Source organism: Drosophila obscura, unplaced genomic scaffold (genome assembly GCF_018151105.1).
Source record: "Drosophila obscura isolate BZ-5 IFL unplaced genomic scaffold, ASM1815110v1 contig_9, whole genome shotgun sequence".
NCBI classification, from domain to species: domain Eukaryota; kingdom Metazoa; phylum Arthropoda; class Insecta; order Diptera; family Drosophilidae; genus Drosophila; species Drosophila obscura.
In genome coordinates, this window is record NW_024542883.1 from 4,938,783 (window position 1) to 4,952,005 (window position 13,223).

Sequence of the window (13,223 nt, forward strand, 5' to 3'; positions counted from 1 at the left end):
CTAATCCTATTTAGTTTTCCCTCTGTTCTGTCTTCGTTTCCCCATTAAAGTTTCAAGCATAATTTCCAAGCTATGTAGCTTCAGAGAAGTCGCGTATTGTTTTTAATTATTGTGGCAGCGGCAGCTGCTACAGAACTTATTCACAATTTAACTGCCGCCTATTTTGTTATTGAATAAATATGCAAAACTTTGCTGGCAGCTGGAACAAGAGTTTCCTCCATTCCCTTCCTACGTTTTGGCCAAATGCAATTGCACAATTCTCAATTGTGCGCAAAATGTTTCACGACACAATACTACGAGAACCATAAATTGTTTTTGGCAACATTTCAAAGGGCCGTAGGCGCCCGGGCAGCCCTTCATGGCATCTGCCGGCAGCTGCTTAAGTGTAGGAGTCCTGGGACCGCCTACAACCGAATTTAAAGCTAATTGTGACGAAAAAACCTCCTGCTCTTGGCAGTATTTTCAATATCATTCATTTTTAGTAAAGGTGCATATGTGCATATATACATACTGTACAGATACTACGTTTTCGGAATGCAATTGTTATTCGGTCGATATTTATAGTTTTTTCTATTCGACCAAAGTTTTTTAACAAATCTATAAAAATTATCAGATCAGTGAAGTATCTATCGCTTTTGAAATATTATCCTATCGATAGCCATTTCAACATCTCACCCAACCCAAGAAACTTTATTCCTTTGTTCCTTCCAATTGTAGAACGAATTATTGCTTTCCTGAACCATTTAGGGTCTTATGATCGGATTAAAATTCCCTCTGCCTTATAATATCCACTACTGATTCCCTTAAATCACTACCTTTCCAGTAGATAGTATAATTTTTTGGTAATTTTGCATGTTTAGCTCTAATTTTCCTCGAATATTATTCTAAAGCCTTTACTTTACTTTATAGGCGTCGCGCGCCATGCGGCAGCGCCCCTCGATCGGTTGGTGGATGGATAAAGTGGATAAAGTGAAAATGATTTCAGGGATTATAATAAGCATCTAAACCTTTTAAGCTTTCCTGGACCCTTCAATATATTCTCAACCTCAAAACTTTTTCACAAGATGAAAACAAATTCCATTTTACTTACTGCCAAGCCCAGCACCACGCCAACCCACTCGTTCAACCTATCCCTACGGCTGTTGCCGAATGTTTCTGAAAAGGTGGTGCCCTTGGCTAGCTAAATTTTCTAAATAATTTCACAGCGCCTTATTACGGAGGCCATTTGTCAGCCTTGGCGACGAGGCTGGTGCCTTTGGTTCGTCAAAAAGGTCCCAGAAGTGCAGGGTGCACGGGTAGCGATGTAACAGGTTGCCAGCCCATCACACAAGAGATTAGGCAGTCGAGAGAAGGAACATCTGCTTCCTAGGGGCGAACGAGTCGGGAGTGGCTTACCCTTTTTTGCCGCCGCCTCTTGACGGGCACAGCGAAGAGGCCTCGATTTTTAAGCCATGTCAGTCAGGCAGGAAGGACAAGACTAAGCCCTGGGCCTGCCCTGCCAGATGGCTTTCAACCGCCCCTCTGCACTATATTTCCCCTCTCTCTAGGCTGCTTTTGTACTTTGGAAAAAAGCAAATATTTGTATTTCTGCTTGAATGGCTGAACGATTGAACTGAGAGCGAAATTTGAACTGTAGCAAATCACACGCGTTTGATTGATGATTTGGCAGTGGGACGTGGGTCTGTGGGCGGGGGATAAGCCATCCCACAAAAAAATAAAGGAAAAAGGTTGCTCCTCAGTTGAATGGGGCGTGCACATGCTGTCCCACTCTCACTCTGCCTTTGTGTATCTTTAATATTTGTACAGGAAAAAAGGGAAAATACAAGAAAAATATCGAGGAACCGAGCTTAGTTTTGTTGTTTCTGGCACACACACATAACTCACATTAATATGCATTGCTGATAAGGCAGCACATCAGACCAGAAAGCAGGGAAAGCTGGGCAGCAGCTCAGCTTTTGCCGACATCGATGGATCCGGAGGATCCCCTATAATCAAACAAAAGCAATAAATCAACGCAAACGAAATGAATTTTGATTGTCATTGATTTATGCGCATTGCAGTTGGGGCACACGACCGAAAGAACAGGGAAAACGTACTTTGTTCGTGTCCGTAGCACCCACGTATAATGGCAACGATAATGATGACAAGAGAAAGACGAAGGCAGCTCACCTATAAAAAACCTACCGTATTTATGGCGATATAATACGTTGGGGGCCATTCATTTAAATGTCATCAAATGGCAATTATAAATGACTATATTGAAAACCGGCCGAACTGTTTGTGCAAGTGTTCCTAAGCCTGGATCTCCACAAAATCTGTACAATTTACATAAGTAACAATCAGACTTTCAAAAGTTTTCATACAAAAATTTGAATGAACGATAAAAGGCATCGAACGTTTATTGGAACACTTCAAAGTATGTACATATAAAAAGATAATTTGGCAATACCATTTGTTGGACATTTTCGTGTAGAATATTTCCCTGCAATTTATGTAACATTGAGGTTTCATTAATTTCGAGGGTCAAAGAAGCAAAATCACCGGCCTCTCATTAGGCATCAACGACATTTTTAGCATCAACCATGTTTCCTTCCCCTTCTTCTGGTAGACCCTGCTAATTGTGAAAACTTTCAATTACAACAAAATAAAGGCGGAGGGCAAACGAATCTCTTTCCCGTGAACCCTATTTAACAACAGGCGTGCACAATGTCAGTTCGTCAGTCCAAAAGCTGGCAAAAGTGAAATTACATTTCAAAAGTAGTTGGCAAGTATTCGGCGCTGCAGCTGCTTTTGTTTTACTCTCCTACGTGACTCGGCCAAATTAGTGGTGAAGAGAAGTCTGAGAAACGGAGAAGGTTTAAACTTTGCTGTGACGTCAGAAGCGAGCGGCTGAGAGCCTATTTGCGATGATTACACGGCGTTTAAGTGATTTTAATTTAACGCAGACATAAACACACAAATTAATAATGAACAAGCGATGTTCCCTGCCTCGTTCGCGTGTACTGGAAAATATCCCAGAATATATGCAGGTATGTATGTGGGTGAGGGGGAAGCTTTAAGTAGTTATGCAAATATCAAGCGCACTTTTGACCTGAAAAGTCAATAGGGAAAATTCACACGGCCACAGCAATAAGAGGCCTGCCACAGATGGAGAATACCCACACGCCGGCCGTTCACTCAGGGGATGGTCCGTCGAGAAGGCTGTTTTATTGACCCGACCCGACCTTGCTCAGGCGAAAGGAATGTCGGTTCCAATGTATATTGGCTGGAGCAGGTTGGCAACAAACGGATGTCAGATGCGTTAGATTATTGCAACTGTGGTAATGGGAAATACTGCGATAAGTTGATTATACTTGTATTAATTTAAAAATCTAAAATAAGTTGCGAATATGGAAATGGTAGAAATGATTAAATATACATTTATGTAGCATCAACTTTGAAAAGTAATTGTTGAAACTTTCTTAGCTTGAATCATTTTTGGCGGCTTTGTTCTTTGTTATTATTTATTGTATTGTATTTATGATGTTGATTTCGATAATCATATTTAAAAAGATTTTTAATTAAAGTTACTTACAAAGTATTTTATATTGTTTGTCTGTATATCTTAATACTATTTACTACTCCACCTTTTCAACAAAACTTGCTTTGAACACAATAATGAAGGAGATTCTTCGTTAATACTTACATCGATTTGGACCCATTTGCTGGGTGCACAGCTGACCACCAAAAAAAACAAGAAACCCCGAGAGAGAAATCGAATGGCGATAGTGTAAACTTAATTAAGAGCAGCCGAAGAGAGTTGATTTTGTTTGATTTACGCGCCAGCCGCTGCCCGCTTTAATTATATATATGTGGGGGGTCAGCAGGGGCTGAGCGAGGTCAACTACGGGGCTCAAAGGAGATGGCCCTGACCTGGGACAGGCTACTCGTGTTGCCTCCTAAGTGTAGATGGAGATCCGAGTAGCCAGCTGTCGCTGATTACCCTCCACAAAAAAAAGGTCCTAAGCTCGATGGTGGAATTGGGGAAAAAGGCTCCAGTCTCCGGCATTTCATGGCTCATTAGACATGCACATACGTCTGCTCCCGTTGGGTTCATCGTTTCCCCGCGCTATCCTTCGGGCTATACTCAACCCCTCTGAGAAATCGTAACAAATTCAATTTTCTACGACGCCGATTTGGTTTCCGCACGTCTTAAGCCATCGTCGGATACAGTCGACGCCATGAATATAGTTATTGGCTGCAAGTGTTTGTCTAGCTGTCTCTACCATCCGCTGCCCTCTCTGCCACGGACCCAATACCGATTGCGCAGTAAAATAAATGATAAGAATCTGTGCGCTCTGCTCATGAATTACAAATCGCATAAAGGATTTGCCACTGGTCTAAGAGCTGCTTGGAGCTGCTCCAGGATCCAGTCGGCAGCTTCCATGCAGCTTGCATTGCAAACTGTTTGTTTTCCGGAGTGTGATGGCAAGAGTATTAGGGCTCTGGAGGAGTCGGTGGGTTTGGAAAACATCTTGAAGCATGCCGAGCATCTTAATGCATTGGGAAGATGGCTATTCCGAAAGCCCTTCATTGATTAGGATCAAATGAATGCATTAATAAATATTGTTGGCTGTTGAATCGAATATAATTAAATAAGATATAGGCTTTAAGGGGATAGGAATAACTCAATGAGAACGATATTTGTATAAAGAAGGCTCTTTCTTTTATTTAATACTAGGTAACGCACAGGTAAACGAAGAATTTTCCAATCTGAAATATAACTCCAAGCCATAAAAAAGGTATTACAAATAAAAGATTAGTTTTGTTTTATAAAAAATGTAGAATTTGTCAGCTTCTTTATTAGGACTAAATATTAATTTCAATTACTTTGTTAGGACTAGTGGATTATTATTATTGGCTAATGCGCTTCACACGAATCAGATTGGGGTCTCCCTCGTTCGATAAACCCTTAAATGCTTAGTAATACTAATCAATTTTTTTACTGGATCAGATCAAATTCATTTCCATTATATTTTTACAGTGAGTCAAGGAGTTGCCTGTCTAAGTGGTAGAAAAAATTATTATCACCGTTTGTTTTTCTTGTCGAAACATGTTACACAATTTTATTTTGTAGTATGCTTTTAGGAAAATATGCCATTCTAAGACTCTAAGTAGACTAGGTTCGAAAGTTTATACAATAGATTATTGTTCTTGGTATTATTTATTATTGGTATCAATCAATATGCTCGAAATTTTCTTCGATACTCTTGCAAGGTAATCCTTTGGTTTGGAAAGTGGAAAATATGACAAGTCAAAGGCAAAAAGGCAGGTGTGTTACAGTTTAGTTACCTAAGTATAAAGAGGGTGTAAAGGACTACATATAATAAGGAAGAGTGGAAAAGAAGTAATGCGATTGGGGTTTTCAAACAGCCATTTTTGAAAAAGATAATAAAAAAGCTTTTCTAGCGGCAGTCGTTTCGGTTAGTGGAATTTCCCGTATCATATTTCTTATTAGTTGTATTTTCCGATTTTATTATGAGCACAATGAATTACAAGTTCTGATCTGCCCGACAAATTCCTTAGTTTGGTTTCTCTTTCCTGCGCTCATAAAACATGCTAAGGCCACATTTAATTTATTTATATTCCTATAATTCTAATACTCTTGAGCTCAGCGGAATACGACTGGAAAAAGACTAGATCTAGTCAGGCTTCAGTTATGAAAAGGAAAGGGTGAAGATGAAATATAAAACTGCTAACAGATAGCCCGAACCAAACTGCGTAAAATTGTGTTCAGAAAAAAGGATGAAGTGAAATTGGAATGGGAGAAAGAAAGTATTTTAAGAGAATCAGAACTTTTAGTAGGAATCGTCAAATTTTAAGAAATGTTGAAAATACAAATTCACAAAGTTATAAAATTAAAAATATAAAGCGAGCAACGAAAGCGGAAATAATATAATATATAATATAAAACGTGTAAATATTAAATTAATATAATTTTAAAACGTTATATTTAGTAATATATACATAGATAAATTATTGAATGAAATATGACGGAAATATTATTTAAATTTGCCCAAAGTAAATTCTTTGGTGAGAGTATATAATCAGAGATAGCAAAAGATAGCTGGGTAGGAATCCTAAGTTCAGCGAGCTCTTTGTGGTCTAAATTTAATTACGATAATTAGATATCTAACCTAAACCTAAGGCTAAAGGAAATCCTGCACAAGCGTATAACTCAAACGGGCTAAAAGCTAATCGTAGTTACAAATATGTACATACATATGTACATAGTATAGAGGAGCACACTTTTCCATCCGTCCACCCTTTGGCTCTATGCCCCCGTCCCCCATGGTGTGGAAAGTAAAAAGTGTCCACACTCATTTCTCGGGGAACCGGAGGGGCCTGGATGCTGGTTGAATATTCCCAGCATTATCATTATCACGCAACGACGGCAGCCATTGTGGATGTGGAGGATGATGTGGCGGCAACCTGAGAATGATGATGAGGCTGTTGGTGCTGATGCTGCTGCTTCTGGTTCTCCCTCTCCCCTGGATGCTGACGATGATGGGAAATGTGATGGACCGGAAAGCTCCACAGAGCAAAAGGCATCTGCTGCTGCACCAACAAAAGCAGTTGGCGTAATTTGTTGGTCGTCGTCGTTGTTGCCGTTGTGTCCTCTCCTGTTCTCCTGCTGCCATTCGTTGTTGCCGCTGTTCCTGTTATTGTCGCTGCTCCTCTTGTTTCACTTTCAACTCCCATCTGCATCCCGAGTGCCGCATCGCAGGCATCCATCGCATCCGTGTCGCTCCGCCGCCTGGCACAGCGCATCTGCATCTGCACCAGCTGCAGCTCGCCGCGCCGTCATTCATCCCAGAGGCACTGTTGTTTCTGTCGGACATAATAGGTGAACTGTGTACACTTGCGGCAGGTCTTGATGCCGCAGCGATAATTCGTCTGCTGCTGCTGCTGGGCGCCGGACGAGTCCGCGCCGGCTCCTTTTCCCTTGCAGTACTTCAGGCCGCAGGGATACCAGCCAATACATGTCTCCAGGGTACACAGGCAGGGTGCCCAGAGGCTGCTCACTTCGTTGCAGCGCGTGGAGAGCGTGTCCGGGAATTTCTCAGTGGCCGCCTCCAGGCTGGAGATCGACGAGCCTGCAGGATAGCCCGGCGCAAACACAAAAAAGCAGCAAGCAACCAGAATGCAAACAAAAAAGTGGAGAATATTTTAAGAGCTGCGTGAAAAGAAAAAATCAATTCGGTTCACCGAATATTGGTTACCCACGGGGAAATTTTCTACTAAAAGTGTACAATAAATTCCACACATTTGCGGTGCATTTAAAATCGCATTAAATTAATTAAAAGATAGGGAAAATGTTAATAAAAAAAATTCTCGTAACAGTAATCACGCTGCTACTTGGGCTGTGACTAACCAGTCAACTGATCAAATCTACATATTTTTATAGAGCTAAAGACTGTAATGATTTTTCATTTGTTGACACTTTGGAAAGGTAGTGAATAAATATCTTCAAATATCGATATTATCCCTTACGAAAATTATACTCTCTAGACTGGTTCATTGCTCCCATTGTCTGATTTAATTCAAAGAGAAACGGGCTGCTTGGTATTAAAAACCAAAACCATTCAATGGATAGGGAAGTAAAAATGCTCAAATACTAATACGGATTAGTTTATTGCTTTGGTTTTTATTTTTTCCCCTGAGAGCTTGAGCTTGTAAAAACGTCTTATATTCATATAGTGATGAACAAAGTTGAAGAATTGAGATGTCTGTGTTAAAAACATGTTTCAATAAATGCTGAATCATTTCCAACAAATTCTTTACACATTTTTTAACACGAAAAGTCTACTTTCTCGACCCATCTAGCATCGTTAACCCAGTCAGACAAATCAGTCAGACAAATCTATTTCTTGCGACTAATGCAAGCTTTCACAGCCACAAACTAACCGACATTATATGTATGAATGATATTTCTATATTGTTTAATCTGAGTACAAGAGTTTTGTAGAATTAAGTCTCGCATTTATTGGAGGGTACTGGGGGTTTTTCTGGCTTGGCTCGCGCTCACAAAATACAACGAGAAGGAACGTATGAGTCGCTTCTCGGGACGCGACTTATACCCGTACTCAGTCAGTATATACATTTTTAAGCTTATGATTTTTTAGAATTTTAGAATTTAAAAAAAAAATTTACATTTTACATTACATGGCTATATCGACTCGGCTATTGATGCTGTTCAAGAATATATATACTTTATGGGGTCGGAAACGTTTCCTTCTCTGCGTTACACACATCCACTTTTACCAAAAATCGAATATACCCCTTAACTCTTTTTGAGTACGGGTACAAAAATATAAAAAAAGTCAAGTGGAATTTTAGGTACTAGGTAAAGGTTTCACACTAAACTCTTGGCATCTTATCTTTCATAGATGTGCACACTTTCTTCAACTAATCGGTCAACCACATACCTGGCAGCTCCGCCCAGGACTTCAGGTCCACATCCCGCACATAGGTAGCGTCCATGGCCTCGGTGCAGATGGTCTGCAGGTGCCTTGTAATGGGCAGGGATCGGTTCAGCTGCACCCAGCTGCTCATCGTGTAGGTCTCGCGGCCCTTGTCCTCCTCGGGAGTGCGTATCGTGTGCGGGTTCTTCTGTCGCAGCTTGGCCATGGCGGCCGAGGAGATGAAGTCCCCCTTGTTGAACTTGGTGGCGAAGCACATGACTTGGTACTGGCTCTGGCCGCGCTCCTCCTCGCCAAGCACCAGGGCCTTGAGGATTTGAACCTCCTGAAATGGCAGGAGTAAAAGGAAAAAGGGAATGAGACTTCTAAAGCAGAGAAAATGCTCGGCATCCTTCCACTTCCGTCTTCATGTGGCGATACTTACATTGCGGAAGTCTATAACTTGGGTGATGAGGGTCCCGTCGGTTTTCTGGAACTCTAGTGTTATCAGATCCTCGCCAATGTTGGAGGTTATGCTCTCCTGGATCACCTCGCCGCCCTACAAAAGCGCATTTTAGAGCAACAAGTGTTAGAATGGGATTTAAGAACTCTTCTTCGGTACTTGTTCCGCTTGTCTCCCTCCATCCTACTAGAATATTAATAAAGGACTGAGCACTGAAGGGGGTGTCTCTGGGGTTGTAGTCAGTTCTTAAATTAACTATGACAGCTTCTGCCGCTGGAAGCAGGGCGGCCCTGAACCGAATTAGAGTCAAGAGACTTGAAAAATGGGAAAAGGAACATGCCAAAACGAAACGGAGATGGGAAATGTCAAAAAGAAGAAGAAGAAGCAGGGTCAACTGCACCACAATCTCCCTTTCTCTTTCTTCGAAATGTAGTTCAACAACAAAAAGTGTGCCCTCTGCCCGTGTGTGTGTGTGTGTGTGTGTGTGTGTACATGAGCAAACATGTTGTTGTGTTGGTATTGTTTTTGCTGCCTCGTCGCTGCTTAGCTTTCCCTGTGTTTGCACAAAAGCACATGCAAACAAAGCAGTGCAGAGCAGGGGGACATTTTGGGGCCACGGACAGCACGCGGGAACAATGAAGGATGTCACATGTAAACAAATATGTGTGCACACACACACACAGGCACAGGAGCACACGGATGGATACAGGGTGTACTGTAAGCAAGAGCAAGACCAAGAGCCACGTTTTCGGCAAACTAATCTAAAATTGATAGAAAACCCCAAAGGCAAACTAATTTCCAGGGAAATAGCTGCTCTCCACTTGAACCAAGCCATTATTAACTTTTTTATGCAAATATTTTAAACAAGGAAATCTAATTTTAGTATTTGTCGTCGTTTATTTTTGTTCAATCAGGTGCTGCTTGGTCTTTTTTCTCTCTCTCTGTCTCGTATTTGTTTTTGGCGCGTTCTACTCCAGTCGCCGTGTCATTTGTATACGTGTAGTGAAGTGAACTGCTTCTGCTTCTTGCTTATGTTGTGGATCCACCTCAAAATGTTGGAGTTTATTTTCATTAATTCTGATCTGCCGCAACTACTTCAGGTTCATTTGCTGCCGACTGCATGAGAAGTTCTTCGTAATCTACTCCTGGATTTTGTACGTCGATTGGCACCCATTCCATGGGTAAAACTCCCTCTTCCTCATTCTCTTTTCGTTTTTCTTCCGGCTGCTTCGCAGCCTCTTTCTCCAACGATTCCCCGGCACGCACCTGGTTCTGGACGTTGATCAGCAGCTGCGCCTCCGCCCCGCCGGTGCTGCCGGAGATTAGCAGGTTGCACATCATGAACCAAAGGAAACCGCGGCTGTGTTTGAAGAAGTGATGGCGACTGACGAAGCGGTCACCGCAGCGGCGCTTCTCCTGGCCCAAAACGTGGACGGCGGCCAGCGCCCGCTGGTGGGTCAATCGCCATCTGACCTGAGCCACGCGCATTGTCTGGCACAAGTTGACCATGGCCACCTGCGGATGATCCCCTTCCAATATCATTGTAGCACTTTCACCTACTGGTTATCGGCGGACTTGCTTTTGTTTGCCAGACGACGTAAATACAATTTATTTTTACGTGCGAAAAACAAAATGCGGCTGACAGAACCGCCGTTTGATACTTTTCTTGTCAGATATTTGAACGGAGTTTTCTGAACTCAGAAAATAATTCGAAACTATTTTCTGCTTTGTTATTGCAAGGCCGACATGTTTTTCACTGCTTTTATTATTGAGAATTATCCTTGCGCATACCGACCACCGACGTATAAAATTTTGTTTTGACCGACATGCAGTGTGCAGTGTGACCGCGGACTTATCAACAAAATATACCGTCAGTGATTGTTCGTGTTTTTGACCGCGGATATGAGTCAGCTAAACAGCTGTTTTTATATGTTATCGATAGTTCGTCGCGGACTTATCGACCCTCAGAAATATACCGAAATATACTGACGGACGCAAGATGCGTTGATATTCCTCGATTTTAATATTCGGCTTAATATTGCTAGCTAGTTTGCACTCTAAGGGCTAAACAAATAATTTGATCAAATTCATCAACAATTGGCTAGTTTTAGGAACTTCTTTTTATGGGATTGTTTAAATAAAGAGGTTCAAAGAAAAACGGCCAATGCTTAAAACGTAAGCGTTTACCGGAATGTGACCGTCATTGTTGTTGTTCATCGAGATTTCTACTATGAGTATGGACATTTGTATACCCTATTTCCTTTCATTTATGTTAAATTTGTAGCTCCAAGCTGTTTTGAAACTTTAATATCTAACATAAATATCTTTCTTAGTCTGACATGCTAATTATCTCTTCATGCATTTGATTTTTTTTCTGTATATAGCGTATCCCTCTCCCAATTCCTATTATTGTTACCCATAAGCTACAAAATTTCGTTAATATCTTTAAAACATAAACTGCTGCTCATTCATTTCCCTAAGTTGTTTTCCATACAAATTAAATGTATCTAACGGGAACGTGCTGCTAAATGCCCCGTTTTTTTTTTAAAGAATGATAATTTTTAAGTTTTGACGATAATTTCGTATCGTTGCAAATTACCCCACGGTCCTCATGACATGCAACGCTACCTCGGGTTTGCAACCCTGCCAATATACGGCAATTATTTGTGATGATAAACGCATTACAACCAGGCATTCTGTCGGATAACCACCTTCACCTGGATGCTGGCACTAACCATACAGTATAGTTCTTAAATCAATTGGTAAACGTGGTTTCTGGTCGAAGTCTCACAAAATTTTCGCCGCGAACCATGAAACAACAAAATAGTGCCGACAGGGCCACAAAAATATCCATTGTTAATTTTTAAATTACGGAAATCACCACGAAGAGAGCGAATGTCACCTCGAAAAAGAAAGCAAATAGATTTTTTTTTCTAACTGTTATTTTGTTTTGGTTTGTTCTGTTATTGTATTCTAGTTAAGCCTAGTACTCAGATCCGAAAAAACACCTCGCGAACAGAATCAGGGTTGATATTCGTATAAAACCGAAGAAATTATAAAATTTTCCGGTCAAAAACTGTTTTCTAGGCTCTGTACGGAAAGCCTAGTACTCAGATCTGTTTGCTACCAAAAAAATGTCATATATTCTTCTAGCGGCAAGTGGTGTGACCAGAGTTGTTCACAGCATTTCGTACGGTTCCACTGCTCAGACAGCTGCTTGGTTTTATTTAAAGTTAATAAAATGCACTTCTTCGGCAGGGGCCTCCCTAGGTCGTGCCGACCACCGTGAAGAGAAATGTTTGAAAAAAATATTGCTTTATATTTATGAAAATTAATAAAAATAATATATTATAATATCCATATAATCTTCATTCATATCATGCTGCATTATTTAGATTCTATTTTTCTGCATTAGTGGTTAGTGGTATAAGGCTTTAATGTTAATGTTTCTAGACTTTTTTCACTGGGCGAGTTTCCTATCGATATCGGAATATACGCAATGAAGCATAAAACGCGCTCACACTGGCAGAAGCAAGTTATTACGTGATGAGAATAGATGATTGTGTGCTTGATGACGAGGAGAGCAATCAGAATTATGGAAGACGACAGGAAAATGAACGAAAGAGAATTAATGCTCATATATTTTTATTAGTAACACTCATATCTTAGTGGATGTGCGGGTTTTTTCAAACTCCCCGAAAACTATCAAACAGGCAGACTCCGGTTTTTACTTTTGCAACCAATTTCCGATTTACTTTCGCATTCGCAATAGGCAACATATTTCAGTTTTTAAAACTGCAAGAGGCTGAAAGAAAAGTTAACGTATTTTATACAACAAAACTAATCGTAATTGCAAAAGAAAAACAATAGATGACTTATTCATGAATTGATATGAATTTGACACCATTACCAGTGGAATTTAGCTTGTGTATATTTTTAAAATAATTTTTTGAACCCAACCTCCAAACTCCAAACTGGAGCTGAAAAATTGGACAAGGCAACAACAAACATAACAGAGACCTTTTTGTATCAGCTGGCACTAGCGCGTGGGTATAGCAGCAGTTAATTTTGCGCTTAACAGTACAGGGAGTAAATAAATCGATTTTTGCGGATTCCAGAAGGCCTAAGAACGAAAATTGAGTTCTTGGTCTCAGAAAAATCGTAATATCAAAACCCAACGTAACTTACTCAAATATATATAAATTTTCTTAATGATATGCTGGTGAAAACCAACAGTTAAAAATATTTCAAATTACCTTCTTTGGTATTTCCTCCACCAGTGTGCACACCAATTCCACAGCTGTTGCACATTCTTTACA

The 13,223-nt window shown here is 40.6% G+C and overlaps 1 protein-coding gene across 1 annotated transcript; it reads right to left on the minus strand.

Annotated features, from left to right (window-relative positions):
• Nucleotides 1–6,005: 6,005 nt before the first annotated feature.
• Nucleotides 6,006–10,787, minus strand: LOC111069238 (out at first protein). Its single transcript, XM_022359210.2, is given in 4 exon segments — nt 6,006–7,136; nt 8,469–8,787; nt 8,887–9,000; nt 10,171–10,787. Coding segments are annotated over 4 exon segments (1,425 nt in total). The 5' UTR covers nt 10,447–10,787; the 3' UTR covers nt 6,006–6,420.
• Between the last annotated feature and the right edge of the window lie 2,436 nt (nt 10,788–13,223).